The following is a 24,863-nucleotide window of genomic DNA, read 5'->3' as shown; positions in this document are numbered from 1 at the left end:
AAACACTGGCCATGATCTCCCTCATCATGCCAGGATAAACTATGCCAACAGCTGATAGCTCTGAATGCCGGACTATTTACGGAAGTAACTGCAACGTATGCAGAACACAGGTGCCAGATTTTTCCTCAAACTCTCACGAAGGGACTACATCCCACGAACGCTAAGGATGCTACACTGGCTACAGGTCAAAAAACGAATCACCTTCAAAACTATGTGCATATCACAAAGAGCAATCCACAGCCTAGGAGCGGAATTCATACAAAAGAAAATCAACATCTACCAGCCGAGTAGAACACTTGGATACAGCGACATCTGCCTAGACCCTAAACCGTACATGAGAAAAAAACTTGGTGGATCAGTATTCTCCTGCTTAGCCATAAAACATTTTAACTCCCTCCCCAGAGAAATATCAACTATGAAGGGCCACCGATAATGGAGAAAACTTCTAAAAACCTGGCTCTTCAACTCCAAATGGGACGAAAATGAATGAACCCCCATGCACCATGAAATGAACACACAACTGAGGACTGTGGAGTAAGCTGGACCATAGTGGAGTGCAGGGAAGAAGCGAGCCATCCAAATGGGAAGGAGACCCAAGTATACCCTTCCCTGTGCAGGATCAAACGGGAAACAGGGGCGAGAGATGGGTCTGACTTAATTGGACCACTTATGGAGATCCTTAGATGAGAAAAGAGGAGAGAGAGGCATCCCAATCTTGGGAATGATGGACAACAGGGCACAGGGAACACATCCCCCCCCTGGAGGATCCCATGGGGCTGGTAATTGCAGTACACCAAAATATATTAAAGGGGAAGAGATATGGGCAGCAATTTGTCTAAACACAGGCGGTAGAAAAGGTACTGCCACTGAATAGCCCATTGAGGACACACTCTTCTTCACACAACATAGGAGTGGTAAGTGTAGCACACCAGACTATATGACAGGGGAAGGGAAACGGGCCACAGCCAATCAAAACAGATGGTGTGGGACAGGCTACCGCCACTAAGCAAACCTACTAAAAAAAACTCATCCTTTTGTATACACCACTCAAACTCTCAACAAAACACAACCATACCTATACAGCACAACAGACTGCACACACTTCACTACTACACAATGATGAAACAAACCACATAGCCTTGAAAAACAGCACAGGATGGCTACCAACCGAAAAACACACCGACGCTCAGCGAACGGTGTCAACTGAACTGAAGCTGCCAACAGCACATCACAGCTCTCTTGCTCTTTTCTCCCGCTCAGTCCTACTAATTTACCCCCTTACTCTCTTGCTTTACAGATCCGACAGAGCGTGAAGAAACCACACAAGAGGCAATAGTGCATGGTGTAAGAACCTTTAACATAATATAATTGTGTCACAAGTCTCCCCCCTTCTCACCCGTTTCTGTTGTGTACTTGCGACCTTCTGGGATTTCTTCTTCTTTACAGTCCGGGATTTGTATAGACCCGAACGCTGCTCTTCGGCGTCCAGCGTGAGAGTAGCGGTTCAGTTTCCAGGACCGTTCACAAAGTCCAGGGTAATTCCAGGAAGTAAATAAGGTACGCTCGGAGGCACGGAGGACCGTGACTCGAGCGCAGAAGGTTTTCGAGGAGATTGGAGAGGGAAGGGAACAGGAGGGAATTCAAGGAACTGGGAACAAGGAATCAAGCGAGAGCCCCGATCGAACTCCGGCTAAGCACGTCCGATTACAGGTAGAGGTAGCGTTGAGATGTGCAGAGCCGCGGGGGCGTGTCTCTTTTGTAGGATGAGCAGCGTGGAACGCATAGACTGATCTGGAGCATTCCGTTCCGGGCGGCCATGTTGGAAGGATAACTGCATGCAAACCCCTGCGAGTCAGGGACCAGGAGGTCCAGAAAGGACGTAGATGACGGTTCATGACAAATTGTCTGTGTAATAAGAGAATAAGCTAATGCAGGTCTAACATGTGCAACAGAAATCTATAAGCTCCTTTTATAAAGCATTTTTGGAACATATACACACCGAAACTGATATATGGTGGTTTGTGACTGACAATCTAAAACCAAATCAGCAAAATTTGTTCATGACTAATAAGCATCACAAACTGGAGCAGAGATGGATACACCACCCATCATCCCATGTTACATTACTTTATGAGGACATCCATTGGTCCACACCCATATGTTGAGTTTCAGGTTATCTTCCTTCAGACAACTCCTGCTCGTGTGTCTACACATTTTTCCAAGGTGGCTGCCATATTGCTATATTGTTATTGATACAGCCAGTGATGCAGATAAGATTTAGGAGTATTTTTTCGGGAGTAAAAATGTAAGTCCAATTCCCAATGGGGGTATTATCTAAGCGTGGAAAAATGTTTTAACATAAAAACAAAAATGTTTTTGTAATAATTACAATTGCAATAATTATTTCTTTGCACATAGATATTCATGCACATTAAAAGATACATGTTAACTTCTTCCAATCAGGCAGTTATAATAGTAGTTTAATCCTGTAGTAAGGCGTGCACTACTGGTCCAAACACATCCATGGACTGTATGGGTGAAAGCAGGGGCACAGGGTGCTATATGTCCATTTTCTAATTTTTGTTGGCAGTATTTTTAGTCCCTATTTTTATTTTTTGGGACTATTTGCATATTTTTAGGGAGTAAAAGTGGCCAATACACTCCTCTGTAGGGCTGGATACAGTGAAAGTCTACTTTTCTTTCCTGTTAAATGCAAGAAACTACACTGTTTTATAATTTGATTGTGCTGCATTGACTGCCATCAGTGCTTTTGCATATTGCGTTTGGTTTTCAACAGAACATGGCTTTATCAACACCAAGGTAAGCGTACCCAGGTTTCTCCTATCCATTCTCTGTATCTATAGAAGTCTCAGTTATGATACAAGACTCTCTGCTTTTTTATAGACATAGACGACACACACCCAGATCCTTGTGCTAGCAACACAAATAGGAAAATGGTGTGCAGTCCATTGCTACACCTATGCTGGTAAGTCTAACCCAGGGGTGTCCAACTCCAGGCCTGCAAACCAGACGCGTTTTCAGGATTTCCCCAATTAATATTCATAAGAAAAATGTGCATCCATTTAGAATCATTGCATGTAAAAGTATGTCATGAATATTAATGTGGGGGATCCGGAAAAACTGACATGTTTACAGCTCTCGATGCCTGGTGATGGGCAACTCTGGTCTAACCCAGTCTGGTGATGTTCAACTCTTCCTAGATTAGGGTAGCAGGTTTCATTCTACTCATGAGAATACTATATGTTGTTTCAGATTACTTAACCCTCCGCCCTAATGTGCCATGGGTATGACTTCATCAGTTTAGGATTCCAAATTTTAGCAATGAGTACAACCATTTCTTCAGAGCTAAAGAAATTATTTTTGTACATCCGGCATCAGTTTTAAAGTGAAGGGTAATTCTCTCGTCTTCAAGGTAAATATGCAGCAGTTGTATCTTTTATACAGTCATTGATCACTCTGTTCTGTTAACTATGATGTTAGATTGAGACTACTGCGCTTAACATCACTCTAATACTGTTCTCTGCCCTGAAGAAGGCAGAGCCATTGAATAACATGACAGTCAACAGCCAAATCCTAAGTTGCCAAAAGGAACTAACAAGTTACTTACCTGTAAATGTTGTTCTCCAGCATGGGTCTGGCATGGATTCACATGCTCATGAATATTCCCCGTCGTCAGGCTGGGAATCCTCGGTAAAGTAAAAATCAGTATCAGTTTCGTTTCTGATCTGTCTTTCTTAGTAGTAACCAATGACTGGTCTCTGGGTCATACTGCCCCCAGCCAATGACTGCCCTCTCCATAAGCCACGCCCCTGGCAGCCATCCTCAGATTTAGTAGCACGTAAAGTGGCAGTATGAACAAGTGAAGAGCCGCAGAGTGGAAGGAGGGAGGGTTCGCATGTGAATCCATGCCAGACCCATGCTGGAGAACAACAGTTACAGGTAAGTAACTTGTTCCTTCTCCAGCATGGGGTCTGGCATGGATTCACATGCTCATGAATATAAGAATACATAGCAGTACACACATGCACAACCACGGGAGGTGGCAAGGCTCAACATTAAGCATTACATAAACCTCAACATTAAGCATATTTTACCTCCTCACCAGGCTCACCTTAAGCGAACAGGTTGCGCAGCACTGCCTGGCCGACTCTGGACTCCTCCTTGGAATCACGGTCGACGCAGTAGAATCTCGCGAAGGTGTGAGTCAACCTCCACGTAGCAGCCCTGCAGATGTCCAGCAGGGGCACACCAGACAAGAACGCTGTGGTAGCAGCGATCGCTCTGGTTGAATGGGCTCTCGGACAGCCGGGCAACGGTCGGTTTGCCAACCGATGACAGTGCATGATGCAGCCGGAGAGCCATCTGGAAATGGAAGCCTTCGAGAGAGCCTTCCCTTGGTTCACAGGTCCAAAGTTCACAAACAGCTGTGATGTCTTCCAAAAAAACTCTTTGTTCGGTCCACGTAGAACTTCAGCGCTCTAGCTACATCCAGCGAGTGCAAAGTCCTCTCGGCCGGCGACGAAGGCGACGGGTAAAAAAACTGGTAACACCAAGGGCTCGTTGAGATGGAAGTCCGACGGCACCTTGGGCATGAAGGAAGTGTGCGTACTCAGCACCACCATTGTCTCGTGGAAAGTCACGTATGGAGGCTTGCAGGAAAGGGCCTGAATCTCTCCCACGCGTCGGCCACAAGACACACTGTCTTCCACGACAGGAACTTCAACGGAGCCGAATGCAAAGGCTCGAATGGCAGGCCCATGAGCCTGGCCAGCACCACGTTGAGCTCCCACGCCGGGGCTGGAGCCTTCACCGGCGGGAACGATCGGAACAGTCCTTTCATAAACTCCTTCACCAGGTGACGAGACCACACGGACGACCGTTCAGCAGTTCTGGTGTATCGGGAAATCGCTGCCAGATGTATCTTGATGGAAGCGTGAGCTAGTCCAGCTTTGGCCAGCGACAGTAAGTACGGTAGCACTTGGGGGGCTGTAATCCGTAGAGGGTTAATCTTCTGTGCACGGCACCAGACAGAGAACCTCTTCCGTAGCACATGAGAGTTGAGGACGCCGTGGCCTTTGCAAGAACTTCTCTGCAGTCAGCCGGGATATCGTACCCTCCAAACTCTAGTGCTGCAGGAGCCAGGCTTGCAAGTTCAAGGACTAAGGATCGTGATGAAGAATGGCGCCTCCTTCTCTGGAGAGAAGATCTGAGTCCGTCGACAGTTTGACTGGAGGGAACGCCGACAAGTCCAGAAGGTCAAGGAACCATATCTGTCTCGGCCACTTCGGTGCGACGAGGTCATCCTGCACCGGGACCTCTTGAGTTGGTTGATGAGCCTGAGCAGCAACGGCGGGAACGCATACAGGAACAGGCCGTCCCAGGGGAACGAGAAAGCATCGCCCATGCTCCTCGGCTGGGGGAACCTGCTGGCGAACCTCTGGCACTTGAAGTTTGTCGCCGTCGAACAGGTCGATTTGGGGTTTGCCCCATCGCCGGAAGAGATGATCCACTTGATCCTGGCGTAGTTCCCACTCATGGCAAGAGCGCAGCTCCCTACTGAGTGAGTCGGCGATGGTGTTTTTTATCCCTGCTAGATGAAAAGGCACCAGGATCATCCCCTGGGTAACGGCCCAGTGCCACAGATCCTGGGCTTCCTTGGACAGGGCTGGGGATCAGGTTCCTCCCTGCTTCCAGATGTAGAACATTGTGGTGGTGTTGTCGGTGAAGATCCTCACCACCTTGCCCTTGAGGGACGGGAGGAATGATTTGAGGGCCCAGAACACTGCTCGGAGCTCCAATATGTTGATGTGGAGCGGCCTCTACTCCGGGAGCCACAGGCCTCTTGCGTGAAGATCTCCTTTGTGCGCTCCCCACCCCTCCAGGGAGGCATCCGTCGTCACCGTCACCTGGTATGCTGGGGTCTGAAAGTCCGTGCCCGCGGCGAGATGCGCGCGGGTGCCCCACCATCGAATTGCATGGCGGAATGCTTCGTTGAGCGAGATCTTGTCCTCAAAGCTGTCCGTCGCTTGCATCCAAGAGGCGTCGAGGAACTCCTGCAGATAACGCATCCGAAGCCTGCACAGGCGCACCAGATGGATGCAAGAGGACATCATCCCGAGAAGGGACTTGATGGACCTCACTCTGGCCACGTCCGAGGCCAGCAGACGCTGTACCTTGCCCAGGATGGCCTGCGTTCTTTCATCCGACGGCGAGGCCAACTGTGCTACTGTATCGAGCTTGGCTCCCAGAAACAGCGCGACCTGCGACGGGACCGGGTGGGATTTGGGGAAGTTGATGGAGAATCCCAGGTCCGTGAGCAGCCGGACGATCTCTGCTGTGTGTTCTACAGCAAGTTCCCTTGTCCTTGCTCGGATGAGCCAGTCGTCCAGGTGGGGGTAGACGTGGATCCCCTGCAGGCGCAGCCGAACCGCCACTGGTGCTAGGCACTTGGTGAACACCCTGGGTGCTGACTTCAATCCGAATGGGAGGGCCTTGAACTGGTAGTGCCGCCCTTGGACTACAAACCTGAGAAACCTTTGGTGTCCTTTTAGGATGGGGATGTGAAAGTACGCATCCTCCAAATCCAAATACGATAGGAAGTCGCCTTCCTCCAGCTGGCCCAGCACGTGCTGGAGGGTGACCATCCGGAACTTCTGTGCCTTGATGTATTTGTTTAGCCGACGCAAGTCCAGGATGGGACGCCAACCTCCTGTCTTCTTTCTGACAAGTAAGTATCTTGAGTACACTCCAGAGCCCTGGAGCTTCTTTGGGGCAAGCTCGATGGCTCCTTTCTTGAGCATCGCCCTTACCTCTAACAGTAGTTGAGGGACGTGGTTTTCCTTCCTGGCCACGCGAGGAATTCGGGGGCACTTTTTTAGAAATTCCAAAGTGTGCCCGTGGGTCGGGCCATCCAGCACCCAACTGTCGGTGGAGATGGACTTCCACACACTCACGAACTTTGTCAGCCGGCCTCCCACCTGGGTGCTTCGGTGGGGGCCCGACGCGACAGCCGGTTCAGTTTTGCTTGGAAGCAGCCTTGCCGCCCTGGCCTCCCTGGCGACGACGGCGAGATCCACCGGACTTGCCTCGTCCCCTGTAGGCTTCTTGTGACGAGGAGCGGGCCGCCTGACGGTAGGTCGAGGAGTTGCCGCCCAATCCTTTGGAGGCACATTGCTAGCCTCCGGAGTTTCGAAAGGCATCCGCCGTTGCTGCAGAACTCCCAAGGCCCGAGCCGTCTCTGTGTCGGTCTTGATGGCCTGCAGCGACTCATCCACAGTCTTTCCAAACAGATTTTTCCCGTCGAAGGGCATGTTCAAGACCTTGGCTTGCACGTCCTGGCGGTAATCGGTAACCTTGAGCCGGCGGAAACCGGTGTCGGCAATGTCCGTGGCCACAGTTATGGCGTGGTCTGATGCCACCTCACCCTCCTGTAGGATCACCAGGGCCTCTGCCCTCTTGTCGTCCGGGAGGAAGTCCAACAGGGGGGCGATCTTGTACCACAATTCCCTGTCGTAGTGGGCCACAATCGCTAGGGCATTGGCCGCTGTAATCGTCGTCGCCGACGAGATGACTCGTCTTCCCACGGCGTCCAGCTTCTTTCCCTCGCCGTCCGGTGGAGAAGTTGAGGATGAAGCTGATGCCCCCCCCCGCTTTCTTCTTGGCCGCTGCTGAGAGGACCGAATCCTGGGTCGGCTGCGCCCTAAGCCACAACGAGGCAATGTCGGGGACCCGGTACTTCTAACCGCACCCCTCAAATAAGACACTTCCATTCTCTCAGGATCTACCCCCCTCACCCCCTCACCTACTGCACAACACCTGCTCCTCTACCCGACCTCCTATCACTCTTTCACTTGGGCTTTGCAATGCACAATCCCTCTGCAACAAGTCTTCATATATCACAGACCACTTTGACTCATATCACTCAATTTTCCCTTCTTGCTATCACAGAAACCTGAATCTTCCCTCATGGCTCTGCTACACTAGCAGCTCTCCACACTGGTTCTTCTACCTTTTCCCATTCTACCCAACCTGTTGGGAAGGGCGTCAGTGCTGATTTCATTATCAATAAGGCCCACAGCACTGCCCTTCTATACCCCATCTGACATCACCTCTTTCTCTTTTGAATATGCTGCTATTCAAGCCCACCCTCCTACACCTCTCACAGTTCTGCCTCTCCATCGACCACTTGGTCTGTTCAACTCCTCTGTCCCTGATCGCACCCTTCTACTTTAGGCACTTCCTATTGACATCCCGTTTGTCAAGCTGGTGGACTTTAACCTCCCCAAGCCCTTGAACTTAACTCCTTATCTGACCAGTCACTCTACTCCCTTCATGGCAATCCTGCCAACTGTGGTGGGGACTCTCTTGATCTAGTCTTTCTCTCTACTTGGCTCCACACCACTAACCTCTTCATTGACCCCCTCTAGCTCCAAACTCACTAACATCTAGGTTCTTCCACATTCTACTCCTTATCTGCCCTCATCAATGACTAAGAGGAAATTCAGGCAGGACTCCCTTGCCCCTTACCTTGATGCAAGAACCTCTCTCCTGTCTTGTTACCATATTCATACCTCTTCCATTGACTGTGCTTCCTCTGACCTTCACTATGCACTTTTGACTTATTCTGATCAACACTATCCTTCTCATACACTCACACCTTCCTATTCAGCGTCCTCTGCCATGGATCAGATCTGAAATTCAGACCCTCAAAACAAACATTCGCAGTCACCTACTTCCTGACTCCTTGCTGCCCTAACCTCAGCACTGGACTCCTACTTCACAAACCCAATCTCATCCCTTAACAATCACCCTTGCAAACTTTAATCTACACTCCAATCTTTGCTCCAAACTCCCAAGACAAAATCCATTCTTGTCAGACTGTGCCACTGGAGCATCAATTGGCACCCTTTGTGGACTCTATGGTACTCAATCGTCACCTTAAACCTTCCCGGACAATAACTATTCATATTTTTGGATTTATAGTCATTCCATCGAATTCTTACCATCGGCAGACCATTGCATCGAAAAAAATGCATCAAAAATATAGCATCAAAAGCATTTTTTTATGGGTGGTCCCTTCAAACCCCCCTTTTTTTTTTACCCGTTAAATCCCAGTAAAATTAAACTAAACCCTTTACCTTAAAAAAACATGCATTCAATGCTTTTATTTCGATGCAATTTTTTTAGATGGAAAGGCATTCGATGGTATTGCATTCGATGCAATGACCAGATACCTATTTTTGTCTTTTCTTTCCCTTTGCAAGACTTTGGAACTTCCTTATTTATTTCACTAACTACATGTCCCATAATGCACCTTGTGACAGTTCCCATTTTCTGGCTGTTCCTATGCAGTAGTCTTAGAACTACAATCCCCAGAAACCTTCGAGATCAGTGCTGCTTTCACTTTCCCAGGACCAGAGAGGGAGGATGCCAATTACCTTCGGGTGCGCTGCTCCAGGTGCTGCTAACGAGCCTGCTTCAGCACAGGGCGGGTCAGTATTTAAGCAGCTGCCTGCAGGAGCATAAGTCTCTTGCATTGAGCTCACTTCCAGCCCTTGGTTTCTTTGATCCTTGGATTTCTCCTGTGTCCCGTTTCCAGTACCTGCTCCTGTTTCAGAGCCCTCCTTGCAGCCATGCTACTCTGCCTTCACTTGCAGTCCTCTGTTGCCTGTCTGCAGCCCATTGCACTCTAACACTAATTATCTTGTTCCCTGCCTGCAGTTCCTTATTTTGTGCCCATTGCCGTGTTATCTGGCTTCAGCTTCCTTGATTCTTCAGTCCTTCCCTTGTTATCGCACTTCAGAGTTACAGTTCCTTGTTTTCTGTCTGCAGTCCTACCCTTGTTATTCCAGTCCAGAGCTACTGTTCCTCGTTACCACTCTGCAGTTTCTAGTCTCCTTACCCCTGCACTTAGATTCTAGTTTTCTTGTTTTTCTCCTTTCTTCCGGTTCTCTGCCCTGAACTTTGCTCACATTGACGTTCTTTTTTCCCTGGATATTTCTGTTACATTTCTTGTTTTCACGTGTGCCTTGTGTAATTCCTTTGTTCAGAGGTTAGCTGCTGAGTTTCCAGCAGACAATCTCTGCCCCTTTCTTTTGTCGCATTTCAGTATTGTACCTTAGGTCATTGTAGTATGCTTATTCCTGTTTCAGGAGGCAGTCTTTATTCAGTTCCTCCTGGACCCGTACAGGCTTCAGTCTTGTGAGAACTGTTTCCTTCTTGGTGCCTTATGGTCCGGACATACACCCACTGCTGCTGCTCCTTTCTATGAGCATTCAGAGTGGGGCCCTGTAACAGTAACCTGCTCAAAAGTCTGGGGTTTCCCTGGTTCTGCGGGGAACTCGCCTCCCATTCTGCGTACACCCCAAGAGGGAATCTAAAGAGTTTGTTTAACTTGTGCTCCCTGCCCTTCTCTGTTACTGCCTTTGTTGCCTAACCTTTCTCGTCTGCAGGACTCCTTGCACTCCTGCTTCTTATGCACTTTTCTCTCTTTGGCTTTGTGGGAACATCTCTACCCACAAGCCCCTTTCACATTTCCCTCCTCCTTTACTGCCAATGATTTTGCTCACTTTGGCTTTCACAATCACCCTTTTGCTGATGGCACTGAAATATTTGTATCCTTTCCTACCTTCACTGCAGCCATCTCGGAACAGATTATGAACTGTCTCAATGCAATTTGTCACTGGATGACTTGGTTTGCCACTGCATCATGCTGAACTCACAGCTTCCAAAGCCATCATCTCCCGTTCCCTCTCCATCTCTTTCCAACTTGAACTTCTTGCTCCCTTGCCAAAACGTGCAATCTTGGTGTCCTCTTAAATAGTGACCACCGACTGCAACAATTCATTACTATGACTGCCACATGCTTGTATTAGCCTCCTCAACATTCGGAACAGGTGTCTTTTTCTTAGTAATAACCACTGTACAGAAATTCAAATCTCCACTGTTGTGCTCACAAAACTAGACTACTGCTTATGCCTTCTCCTTGGCCTTACACTCTACTCCTTCCTCCCTCTACATTAAGTCCTGAACTTTGCACTCCCTACAACTTAGCCATTTTCTCCCCCACTTCTACCCACCGACATCATCCTGGTTGGCTCTCCATGCACAACCGCTCTCTTTACAGGTTCCCTGTCCTAGAGGCAAATTCTTAAGTGGGTGTTAATTACCGAAAATCTCGTAAAAAGTGGCAACAACATTTTCGGTAATTAACACCTATTCTGAAGGTGGCGCATTCTTCTGAAGTTGGACTGAATGCGGCACTTTCAGAATATGGGTGCCGGTTACTAGGAAGGGCTGAAAACCGACCTAGCAACTGGCAGTTCGTTATCTGTCCTTTTACTTGGGTTTTTGCATTTCATAAGTGCGTGAAATTGGCGCTGAAGTACGGTACCAAATTGGTGTCGTACAGGGGGAGTGTCACAAGAAGAGACTGCTCAGGGTGATGGATTAGTACTTTTAAGTACTGTCCCCTGTGCTAAATTCCCTCACACCTTTACTTGCACAGAGCCCACTCACTGCATGGCATTCCTGAGAGCCCTTAAAAAAAAAAAAAGAAAATGAACAATGCACATTCTCAAGTTGTGATTTTTATTTTTTAAACAAATGCTGTCCATTTAAGTTATTACCCACGTACAATTATGTTATGTTATTTTGCATTTATATAGCGCCTTATATATCATTGGTATGGTCCGAAGGTGCTGGTAGGTTGAACGCCCTTGGGAACCGAAGTTCAGATCAGTAGAGAGAGTAGAGGGAGTCAAAAGTTGCGTGTGAGCACCGGGTATGTGTGCAGCTTGTGCGGTATTGGTGTAATAGCTGCTTCTTAGCGGTAGGTGTGGTGGTGGAGAGATCAGGTGTATGTGTTCGTTCGGGCAGGATTTATCCAGACCGGATGTGGCTGTGTTAGGCCTGAGGAGAACGCCTGGCTGGGGGGTGTAACCAGCAGTGTTTACTTAGAATGATGTGGAGTGAGCGGCGGATGTTGGTATGAGAACAGTTATACCGAATGGTGTCATAGTATCTCTGTGTTCTAGTTGAGTGGTGATGTAAAGGAGAGAGTAAGCGTGGTGGTGTGATATGATAGGTTATATGCTCTTTCAAACGTTCTCTGCATTTCAAACCATACTATATATGTCACGCAATTCTATGCGCTCCAGTCCGTTCCATGCACTCCTATCCACTCCATGCACCCCAGTCTGCTCCATACACTCCGGTCCGCTCCACACACTCATGCATTCCAGCCCGCCCCGCGCGCTACAGTCCGCCTTGCGCGCAATTACCCCACAATGCCAGGACTTTAGAGCTTTCCCCACCTGTTATGCTCTCGGCAACAGTTTAATTACATAACAAATCCCTTGTTATTTAACGCAAGTGCTGCAGAGATTCGCCAATCCGCCTGTTACTGCAAGAAACAGGCGGATGGGGAGCAGACACCGTCATGCTCTGCAAATCTACCTAGGCCCACATAAGAATAGCAGTGGTGCCTGGGCATCAGGAAATGGTGTAGTGAGTGGTGCTCTTTAGTATGCTCAGTAGGCCAACTTGAGAATCGGGCCCCTAGTCTCCAAAGATATCAATGGCTTTGCTACACAGTAACTTTCTGATTGTATATCAGTTTACTCACCATCTTGTTCCCTCTGATACTCCTCTGCACTCAACCTCACTGTACCATACCCTACCTGTGCCTCCTCTCGCTTCCGCTCGCTCTTTCTCACTTCTCTTCCTGCTCCACTGGAACCCACTGCCCCTAACAATCAAAGCCATTCCAACTGTGGATCTCTTCAAAGCTCTGCTTGAACTTCACTTACTTGCTAAAGGGGGTCTCCCCCTGTCCCCTCCCCCATCCTTCCTACTCTACCCCAGCACTTCCTCCAGTTACACTTAATGTAATTTTGTATATTTATATAGCACTCTTTATTTTGAAGCACATGCCCCCCCTTATGTTCCCTTTAGAAGTCACCTGTTTTCATATATACATTTTCTTCTGTTTCTTTTGTCCATGGTATTTGTCCCACTTGTTTACACCCTCAAACTGGTTCACCACTTGTTCTCATCTTTGTGCTATTGTACAAGCAACATTTGTGGGAATGCCTCTGCCATCTGTAAATGCGTCATCGTAAGTTATTTCAGATCGAAATTGACATCCTTGTTCTTTAAATACAACAGACTTCATATACATCGTCCAGGTTTAATTTCCTCTTCTTTCAATTAACAAATGTACTCCCTCTTTCTAGTTTACAATCTGCCTAAAAGGTACCTGGACTTGGCTCTGTCTTCCTAGCTAAATAGTCAGTTGCTAAAACGTTCATTGATGCTATTGTAGCCACATTAATTGAAGAGAGTCAGCTTTGTCTTTCGTTAAAATAGTGTTTCCTTTATTTTCTGTCTTTTTTCTTGATCACAATGTATTTGGTTCTTTTTCTCAATGGTTTGACATTTTCCCCCCATTTTTTGGCAGCGTTTTATCAGCTGACATCGAAGATGCTGTCTTGTGGGGCTCTTCTTCTGAAACGTTCCTCTCACCACACTTGTCACAACTCTTAAAAGGCTCTTTTCTGCCATCTCCATCAAAAAATCTGTCTCCCTCACAGAAACCATCTATGAGAGTTGTGCTCTGAAAGGGACTCTGCACCTACATGTGAGGTTAAAATCTAAAGGTGTGAGCTAAGAGGAGAGAAGCTATCAGATCAGCAGAGATAGTCGGGTACAAACACTACTAACCTTAAGAAAAAGGCTTTAGTGTAGAGGTGGTCAGGTGTGTATTGGTGGGGGTATTTTATATTTTCTAACCTGGGGATTCTGATCTGAACATCAAGGTACAACGTCATAGGTATGTTAATCTTTGAAATCTCAATGCAGGAGAATTAATAGTTCCTAAAGATATGAAGCTAGCAAAGTATGGCAGCATGATGCTTCATACAGACACTACTTGTTTTCTAATTTTTAACCCAACATTCTACTTTAATGTCAGGCAAGAATCTCCCGTTCTCCTTTGCCAAAAGCTCCTGCTTCCAATGACTTTCCTTGTGCCACAAAGCGCATCAAAACCAGGTCTACAGATCTGAGTTGTATAGCTGCACTTACCCAAGCAAGATGAGCTCTGTTACCCGGCGTCTTAATAATCTCCACTAAAAGCTATAAATTAGAATCTTCTTTGCAAACGCAGAAAGCAGGATACACAGAAGAACAACCAAGGCACATTGGCCCCTAGATGTAACACCATACTCGGGACTTACACATCTGCTGTAGAATTAGCATTGTTTGTAATAGTGGTTGCAGATGTAACACACTAAAACACAGATTAGAATAGAAAAGGAGTCACAAGTGGAACCCAGCTAACAAATCAAAACTTAACATCTCAGATATAAAAAGAAGGATTGAGGTGGAGGGGAAAAACCCACTAGGCGTAAATATGAGCCAAGCATTAAGGTAACTTTATGTCTGCCAGTTTCCTTTGACAGGCACCTGCAAACCAGAATTGTAGTATTGTATTTCAGGACTTCTATGTGCATCTTGCGGCCTGGCACAGCCTGGTATGAATATTTCAGCTTATGCGATATGCGATACGAGCTGCCTGCTCAAGTCCAATCCATCACTGATAGAAAGGCACAATGTTTTGACAGAGTGCAGCATTATGAGCTTTTTGCTCGTTAAATCCTGTTGTGGTACCGCAATATTGGAAAATTACACTAAATAGGGGGATCCCGTCTGTGCTATGCATAAACACTAAAACCAAAGCGTGATTTCAACATGATCACACATGCAGAAACAAGACTTTGTCCATGTTTTACTGTTCTGAATAGCCAGTCGAAAGCTTGAGTTTTTTTGTTGTTGATTGGAGATGTTTTTAAGTTTTCCCACAAAGAACTAAAAGGCACATTTAGATGGTTCATTAATGCCGCAGCATACTATAAACGTGAAGTAGAACCTACTTAATGGCCGTTTGTACTCTTGCCTTCTCAAGACTACTCCTGCTGTGAAAACAGTTCTGTGCATTTTTTCCATTTTCATGGAGATGTATATCTAAGCTTTACTTACTTCTGAGCTACTTCTCGCATATTAATCAGACTGGTAAAGGTGCATTTCTTCACTTTTGATTTTGAAAAGGGATTTTTGGATTCTGTATTTTTATTCTTGCAACCGATACAAATCCAGAATTAATAGACTAAAGAATTTAAACAAGACAGGGTTCATTTTAAGAAATCTGTCAAAAGCGGTTTCAAACTCATGCACATTAAAATAAACCACAACAGAAAACAGAAACAAAGAGAAACAAGAAAGGGAAAAGAAGAGAGTGAACGAAGGATGAATGTGATATGTAGAGAGCGACAAAGGAAGTGTGTGTTGGAGGGAAACATATTGGGAGAGAGGAAGAACGAGTGCATTTGTGGGGCACATAGGGCATGTGGGAGGGGAAATAGCAGTGTAGGGAGACGAGGCCTGTGAGATTTAGATACAGACTAGGAGAGGAGAGAGTGAGGAGAATAATGATTTCAGAGGAGAGTGGATAGAACGAGGGATGAGGAGAAAGGGGGAACTAGAGATGAGGTAGAAGACAGAGCCACAAAGCGGTGGGAGAAATAAAAAGAAAACCGAACACAGGGATAAAGAGTAGAGGGGGAGAAAAGGGGCAAACCGTGAGAGCTTTATAAAGACTAAGATAGCAGGGAGAAGAAATGTGCGGACAGGCTAGCAGTGGGATAACAGATGAAAATGGAAGGATAAATCAATTGGATTTAATGCCATCAGCAGACGTTTCAAGAAAAATCAAGAATCACCGAGTGAAATCGTACATTTACTCGGAGAGAGCATCCTTGCACACTGCCTTCTAGGTGATCTCTGAGCTCCTCCAGCTTTCGATTGAGCTACATGTAAACATTAGAAAATGGATTCAAAAGAAATATTCTCAGATTGCGTCTTGTAACATTTCTTTTCTTTCAAAAAAATCTGCATTTTATATTGTATGCCACCATTATGTGAATTATTGCATTGGTTCACATGCTTAAGAATAGAAAAGACACAGGATTTTGGAAGAAGGCAAGAAACAGTGCAATGTGAGCGAAATATCCAAATGACTGACGAAAAATCATCAACCAACATGCTCATTGCAAATCTCCTTGGTTGAACACATCGACTTTTACACATTTTCTCGATTCCTGCTTTTGACAGGGCTTGAATAAGTAGTGCTCCCATAAAGATTATTTGCTGCAGCTTCAATGGCAGATATTGTTCATTTACCTTTTTTTTGTTTTTAAAAGCCACCGGCATTTGAGTATGATTACATTTTCAAATGTCAAAGACAATTCTTTTTACACTAATGAAATGTTCCAAAGATGCTAATTAAAACAAACATTCACAAGTGGGAGAAGGAGTAGCAGAGCCCCAAAGTCAGGAAGCGGAATGGGGATAATTATACACACTTAAGACATAGAAAACATAACTTCAAATGTTCCCATTGGCTTACAAATGTACAATGCACCCCAAGAATGCAATGAGGAACCCTTATGTACAAACACAAATGTATCTTGATTTGTATGTTTTGGGTCCCAAATGGGGAAATAGAGAGATATAAGAGGATTGGGAGATACAAACAACAGATTGTCCCCCACACGCCATCTGCGGTTTGCTTGTGAGGGAGTGGTGTATAATTATCCATTCACAGCACAGTAGGTCCAGGAGTAATGGGGGCTTGACGGAGGGTGGAAGCAGGAGATGTGACAAAAGTGCTCAATACGGGGTGAATGGCTGAACAGAAAATAAAAAGAAATAAAAAAAAGAATGTGATGGTCCCTCAAATGACTCTTCATTACATGAAAGTAGAATTGCTTCTGCAAGATGTTGTCCCATGATTCTATACAATTATTGTGGAATGGCATCAAATTCATTTACTCATTTAACTGCTTGGACCCAAATAGATATTGGACAAGGCAACCCTGCACCCCGGGACTGCTCATTACTGTAATGTCCAACTCCCAGCAGCCTTCAAGGAAAATTCTACCTAAAGGGTGGCATTCCAGATTTAGAGGAAGGAATACTTTCAGAGACTGGTGTTTAACACGCTAGCGCCAAATACAATTTAAGTCATGGACCTCTTTTTTTCTAATGGATTTCACTAAGGTGTCAGTAGCACAGTTTGCACATTCATGATAAGGGAAAAGGAGTTTAAATTGCAGTGTCACAAGATTCCACAAAACGGAAAATGTATGTAATTTAACATCGAATTTTACATCTGAACCAAAAGTTAATCCCACATGATAGGCTTTTGGGGAGTACTGTGAATAGATTTAGAGTGGCACTGCCCAGGGATGCTGCAACACAAATGTCTGCCAACCTACCTCTATATGTTCTGTTACTTGTCCTCATGTTTGTATTTGAAGGCATTTGTGTTGCTCCAGGATAAATAATGATAATATAGGCAATGATCTAAAAACATTTGCGAAAAATCGGGGGACGCTATAAGGAACAGCAAAACCTTCTGGCTTATAGTTACATGGGGAATTAAAGATCCAATCAAAGTATTGCTGAAATATTGTGGAATTTGCCTGCAATAAAAGAGCAACAAAGGAGAAAAGGAGCAGGGAAGTGATGCTATTCCTCACAATTTGTTATTGGCTAATCCTGATTTATGACATCCAGAGCTCCTTAGCGTTTTATATTCTGCTCTGGTAACAGGCAGAATTCTTAAGATCTGGAAGCCTACAAATATTGTAGCTATTTTTAATATAGGCAATACAAATGAGCCAGACAATTATCGCCCTATATTTTTCATGAGCACGCTCTGGAATACATTTTGCTGGGTCCACCTCTGCCAGCTCCTGGATTGGATTAAGAGGGATATTGTGGATGTGGAAAGGGGTGGGGTGTGGGTGGCGGGGTATTCTAGGGGCTGGAACAATACATCAATGATTATGATCAAGTATATCTACCAAAGAGCCAGATCTACCTCTGTCCCATCAACCGAAAACTGGCATTTGATTCAGTCAACCATGCTCTTGTTAGGGAAGCCATGAAGAAGCTATGAAAGATGTTAGCTTGTTATGGCTTTTTGCAAACCTGCATGGCCCAAGGCAGGGAGCGAAAAAATGGTCAACCTTATTGAAAAGGGGTCAGACAAGGATGCAGTCTCTCTGCACTGCTTTTTAATCCTTTATTTAATGATACTGGAGTATGGCTAAAAAGGGCAAATGCTGACATCTACCCAATGATTAGCGCTAACAATAGCACATTATTTGTCATGGATGATGTTTATCTAATTGCTCATAATGACAACAGTATTGGGTACTAGGTTAGGGTTTTGAAAAATATTCCCTAAAGAAAAATAAAGCAAAAACAAAATATATCTCCCATAGACAACTAAAGTGCAGTTTCTCCCTGAAAGAGGGAAGTCTTGATTCAGTCAATTCTTAACTACCTGGGGGTCCGATTCCACCTGCTTGTTTATGGGCCTGCAGGTGACTAAGAACGCAGTGATGTTGAAAAAGGTTTCTAAGGCCACACATTGGTTGGGGAGCAAGTGCAGGTTAATAGTAAGCGCAATAGTTAGCGCCATCCCCATGTCAACTAAGACAGCATAAACTGTGCTACACAAATGTTGTTGCACCCAAGGGGCGGGTTAAGGATACATTTTTGAAAATCTCATGAAGCTTCCTTTAAGTGCCCAAATAACTGGGAGTCAAACTTATTGTCTAGCAAACTATTCTGAAGTCTCTGCTCTACTCAGGAAACATCTATGCAGCAGAGGGATGAACGGTGTAGAAATCCCATTGTGAAGAAGTGTCAACCCTTGAGGGGGCAGGGAATCATCCCTGGTTTAGATCAGTGCAGAAATGGTTGGTAGTTATGGGGTTTGAAGATATGTGGTGATCACCTGATTAGTTAACTAGGGCAGATTTACCCAGAATTAGGGTCTCCTTAAGAGAACACCAGGAGCAGGTTATGCTTTGCTGATACCTAGACTGGACTTTTATTGATCACTGAAGCCCGCAAGAGGTGCAAACTGTATTTGGAGCACAAACTATTTCTTGCTGTTTCTATGTCCATTTTATGTAATCCCCAGAGGGATCTGGCTAAATACCTCTGGATAAAAATTCAGATAGGCAAAGGCTTGTGGAGACATGTTGCAGACTAAAGACACCAGTTGTCCTGCTGTTACTTTTGTGTCACCTACATTCGGGGCAGGGCAAAGCAGCTCAGATCAAAGATGGTGTGGGCTTAGACCTATAAAATACACGGTTTGACAATAGCTTAATGGTTGACATTATGCATGGTATAGAGTAAACTTTGGAGTTATTTAATAACATGATGTTTGAGTTTTCAGGGACTCAAAGCAAAAGTACCACCATCTGTTCCCTGCTAAACCAGTGGGTTCTTACTGAGGGGTCTAATGTTAGTTAGCATAATTAAGATTGCAAACTGTCATGTTTTTTACATTTCTATGAAATAGCTTTGTTCATGCAAATAACTTGGACATGCCCAAGGTTAATAAATATGTTTTAAAGGCTGTTGGTAAAAACTTCATATCCTCAGTTGTTTTGTTTCTTGATCTGTAGCAGGCCATCAGACAATCTTAACTGCGTAGAGACCCTGTTTGACAGCCAAGAGACAAGAACCAAGAAAGCTTGTCCTCACTGTGTTTCAGGTCCTAGTTTGGTGTCCCCTATTTCGGTATTGACCATTTGATGAGACTGGCAGCCATTGAGGAGTGCTCTGAGGCCTACGGTAGTTTCCATGCCCTTTAATCAGAGGTTTTGCCATACAGTGCCAGGTTTAAAGATGAGCATATTGCAAAAAATCCACAAAACAATGTTTTACACAAGAGAATATTGATGTAGATTTGGAACTTTTGCATTTCCTCAGTTAATTCTGAGTGTATCCGGCCACAGTAAACAAAATGGAAGTATCCTCTACAGTTGTGGATGAGAAATATGGAAGATTCTGCCGTACCCAGGTTCGTTTTGAGAAGAACAATTAAAAAACTGGATTGTTAATAAGCAATATTTTAGTTGACTGCCTTTAAGTCCCTTTAGAGCATTCCAAAAGGTTCTGCACACTGCTGCTCTAATTGCTCCATCTACTTTGAATCACTAGTTGCGAGTCAAAATACTTTCAATGGCATCTGAGAGGGTGATAAAGAACACATCAGGCAGAAGAGAAACTTACCTATAAGCTCACTATTTAGGCTGGAAATAGCAAATCTATGAACAAGATGTATAACAATCTAAACCTTGAATAGTCAACTCGATGGCAAAACATTCTTGAGGTGATATACAGGAAAACAAAGTATGGGGTTCAAGCACTGTTCCCGAAACCTTAAATGTAAGATAAACACAAGGAAACCTTTTTCAAGCACCATGAGTCAGTTAAACATTTCATTGTAGGGAAGACTTCCAAACAACAGATGTTACAGTATGAATGAATAATTTATATTACATTGCATGTTGTGACGAATCGCTGGGTTTCGTCTCTTCTCCCGATAAGGGAGCCTTTCCTTGTGAGGATAGGAAGGTGAGCCTGTTACGCAACATTCCCCCTTGGGGTGGTGGTATGCAGGACCTTACCAGGAGAGACTCCCCTTTTGGGTAAAAGACCTCCTGTTCCCTCAAGGGATTCCCTAAAACACTTCCTGGTGGGCCATTATTACCATCCACGATTCAGAGAAATCCATTAGAATAAGCCACTGTTTGTTGTTGTAACATTTCACCAGACATTCAGATTAAAGAAATGTTTGATGAAAATACTGAGAAGAAGAGAGGCGAGCGAGTACTGCTGATCGCTCAATGGTTGGAAGCCAACTAAACTGGGAAGATGAAGAACAAGAAAGAATGCTCAGCCAACATAAAAAGGGAAGAAGGACTACATAATGAGTGTGAAACCCAGGAAGTTTGAATCAGCCGAGACGTGGAAACTGCGGATAACAGGGTGATCCTTCATCCCTAGGATACAGCCCTTAGGTGTAACCAGGAGGGACAGAGAGAGTGGAGAGCCGAGCTGTACAGGGGAAGAGATCCAACCCTGACCGAAGGAGAACCAGGAAAGCAGTGGCGTGATCAACGGAAGGTGGACTGTTCATTTCAAGAATAATGCATAGACGTTCCTATGCTGGCCCCACCGGACCACGTAAAAGCACCAAGAATCGTCAGATCGAACGCAGGAACCGTTCAGACTCCAAGTGTCATCCCGATCCTGGGGAAAGACCCAGTGATGCTAGTCCGTTAACAAGAAGGTAACGGGAGAGGCGGGAGACCCGGGAGGATACAGGGACAAAGGACACACACAGTCAACTCGTCCTAGTAAAAGGGCAAGTGTTTAAATGAATGAGAATAACTACAGCATTCAGTCTCCTAATCCTAGTGAAAGGACTGGTGCGAATAAGAGTGAGAACCACTACAACAATCAACCTTCTTGTTCTCAGGGAGAGGACAAGTGCATGTAAAAGTGAGAATAACTCTGAGACCCCGATTACTCATCTCAGTCAAGGGTCTAATACGTATAAGAAGGAAAATCCCAGTTGAACCTGTCCCGCTCAGTACAACATGACAGGAATCGAACAAGACAACAAACATGGTTGCTTGGACTTCTGTATTCAATCTAACTAGAAAGGCAGTCTGTCAGAACAAGATAAATGTGATATGAGAAATCTTGTTTATGCAGAAATAAGGACGAAGAAGAAGACAGACACACTTCAAGAAAGCATATTACAAGGGGATAAAATCTCAAACATAGTGAAGGGACGAAATCTAATTCATGAAAGAAGGGGGACACCATGAAGGTGGCAATGTCCCAGAGAGGAAAAATAAATCCAAGAAATAGCCAATAACTATTTAGGAATCAGCTAATAGAGGCGAGGAAAGCCTATCCAGGAGAAAGGAGTAATTATCCTGGACGTTTTGTTGTTTTCACTTAGTGGTAGGAACAGGATAGATTAGCTTTGAGACAGAGGAAAATACTGTTTACTTTTTGGACTTCACTGTGGCTGACAAGCACCCTAGTTAGTCTTGTTAGGTAGGGAAACCCATAGAATAGGGATAGCAAAGCCTTGTTTCTATAATTTAAATAAACTACTTGTTTATCATGACAGAAACTAGTCTGACGCCTTCTGACCTACCACAATGTACAAAACTACAGTTACATGAATAATCTAATATAAATCAGTTAAAAACATTACTTTTGAAATACCTTGAAAACACTGATTAATGGTTCAAACAGAATTACAATTATGGTTCCAGATTACTTCTACATGAGGGGAATCCCTCCGCTTTACCAGTAAACAATGTGGGAGAGTTCATCTGCTTCAGGACTCTGTTCCAATTCTGACACACTCAACCAAGTCCCCTATATCCATTTCCCACAAGACCGACAGACCTCTAGAATTGCCTCTTATCAAACACAATTGCTGAATTAGTCCTCTGATCTCCACAAGGAGCCCAGATTTCTGATAATCTACCACTTGGTCCACTTCTTCATATACTGTCCCGCATTAGCTTCTCAACTTCGCGGTCCATCGCAATTGATCACTTTCTTCCCACCTTTATACACTGCTTCCTTCTTCTGCCAGCTACCTTGCTCAATTATCCAACACAAATTGTTTCTATTTCTCTGTGTTAACTTGATCCACTTCTATGTTGTTCCAGTTAGTCTTTTGTTTTAAGCACTAACCATTTAGGACCATCAATATTTTGACATATGTTTGCTTGACTTTTTTTATATTCAACTTTAAAGGATAGTTCCGGGACTTTTTTTTATTGTCCCTACGGTTCTGCCATGTGTTTTTAAGCATAACTCGGCAGATCGTAGAAAACTTTCCTATGGACCTTACCCGACTTTTCGTCCATTAACGCACTCGAAATCAGCCGCCATTTTCTGATAATCCTATCATTTCCCCCCATCGACCTGGCTCACCTGCTTTTGCGGCACTAAATCAAATCCCCCGCCCCTGAGCCTGACATCAGCAGACGCGTACCGCCCATTTCCCAACGCCAAAGCACGTTTCGTGTCAACAATCGCTGCGCCTCAGCTAATGAAGTGTCGCCATGGAAATGGCAGGACGCCTCTTTCCTCAATAAGTATAAACACACCGTTTCACAACACACAGCAGCAGATTTTCGATTCCATTACTCTCTCTGTGTTACTTTGAGTATTCTGTGACTCGTTTCTGTGCTCTGGTCAGCTACCTTCGCCGCTTCTAGGCCTTGTGAACACCTGTACCATCTCTGTAAATTATTTTACTTTCTTTACCACACAATGGCTACAATAATGCCGTATATGTACGAGCCCGAGTACACCGAGGAAGAACTACTGGAAAGGCAAGCACGCGAAAACGATGGGGATTCGGACGGCAGTTGGGAGGACCAGTCAACGGATGAAGAGCCTGGACCATGTCGCATGGACGGCGTCTCCACCTGGTGCACGTGCAATCGGTGCGAGCTAATGCCAACTGAGGAGGAGAACTGCTGCTGCCGTGAAAATTCCGGGTGCTTGCCCTACATTTCGGAAGGCGAGCCAAGTCCGCAATGCATCACCGAGCTGCCAGAGTTCAGGGAAGCCTGCCTCTCACAGACCGTGTTGAGGATGATGATGGTGCTTATGCACGAACTTCGCAGCACTGTTCGTCCGTGTAATCCGAGTAACGAGTAAGTATACTCTGGTTGTGATGTCAGTGATGCCATTACTATTTCATGGTCGTCTCCCACATATAAAATTACATCTACATATCATTCGAATGCATGTAAATTGGTTCCATATTGTGCATTTTCTAGATAGAATTTTTTTCAAAGCAGAATGACATTTTTTACCTGAATCGACAGTGATAAGAAAGTTTTGTCATTTTAATACAGTTTGCATCTTTCATTTTCACAGGTGGTACAGGCTGGTGGCCTATCGTTGCTTCACTTGGTGGCTTCACGGGAGGCTCGGACACCGCGTTCGGAGAGTAATACCTGCCTGTGCGGAACTTGCCATTAGACAACATTTCCCCAGCGACAGTGGACAATACCGTGGATTTTCCCTGGATGTGCTGCAACCGGAACTTTACAATGTGTAATGTTTATTATTTATGTTCAATTGAAATTAAGATCTAAAATAAAACCCAACATATATTTTAACAATGGTTATTTTGATTTTTTAAATGAATCTAGTGTGTCTCCATTGAATAGTCTTCCTGTGCCTTGTCTTGTCACACCACATGTCTCCGGCCAGCATCCTCCCTCACGCTGGTCGCCCACCTTCAATCCACATAACCGTTGAACCCATATGCAGCAGACATACATATGTTATTTTGCGGGTTGGCATCAAGCCTCCCGGCCTTGCCTCCTCCCCCAAAAATACTTACCACACCACTTTGTTCAAGCGTTGGCAATAAAAGGCCATTGGATTTTATTGATACAAAACATGGTTATAGGTAAATAATCAATATGGTTGATCATAATAAATCATCCTTTTGGGCACCGGGTACAGAGATGACCCCCTCTGGCCCATGCCGCCTTGCCACCACAGGCCAGCCTGCTGCTGACTAACTGCCTAGGCATCCAGGGTGAACTGCACCCATATATTCTCCTGGGAGGGTGAGGTATTTATAAACTCACCCCCCTGCCTTCCATGTACTAGATCCTGCAGCCTGCCTCTTACATGCAGTTAGATGGCCTCTCCTTGGTGAGGCCCTGCGGCAAACGAGTCTTGTCTGCACGACCACCGCCCTAATCCACCCCCCCCGCCCTATCAAAGGCAGTTCGCACCGGGGTACTTGTGCTGGCAAGTGGAGCCGTCAGGGAGCGATAAAGGCCAAGAGGTGCCAAAGACCATGTACACTTCAAAGTGGTCTATAGAGCATGGGTTGTTGTTCCCAT

At 45.3% G+C, this 24,863-nt stretch overlaps 1 protein-coding gene across 38 annotated transcripts in view; it reads right to left on the bottom strand.

The window, feature by feature from the left end:
* GPHN (gephyrin) overlaps positions 1–24,863 on the bottom strand; it is a 2,801,546-nt gene that overhangs the window by 1,001,512 nt on the left and 1,775,171 nt on the right. For 15 of the 38 annotated variants that reach the window (XM_069638674.1, XM_069638676.1, XM_069638677.1 and 12 more), the window contains one exon: positions 15,816–15,887. The exons of the other annotated variants lie outside the window; for them this stretch is intronic. In XM_069638674.1, coding sequence (XP_069494775.1) covers positions 15,816–15,887 — 72 coding nt within the window. The remainder of the gene's footprint in view (positions 1–15,815; positions 15,888–24,863) is intronic. 38 annotated transcript variants of the gene reach the window in all.

Source organism: Ambystoma mexicanum, chromosome 14 (assembly GCF_040938575.1).
Source record: "Ambystoma mexicanum isolate Mex_15411 chromosome 14, UKY_AmexF1_1, whole genome shotgun sequence".
In the NCBI taxonomy this organism is placed as follows: Eukaryota; Metazoa; Chordata; class Amphibia; order Caudata; family Ambystomatidae; genus Ambystoma; species Ambystoma mexicanum.
The sequence above is the reverse complement of the archived record's forward strand: the minus strand, read 5'-3'. Positions and strand labels throughout refer to the sequence as shown.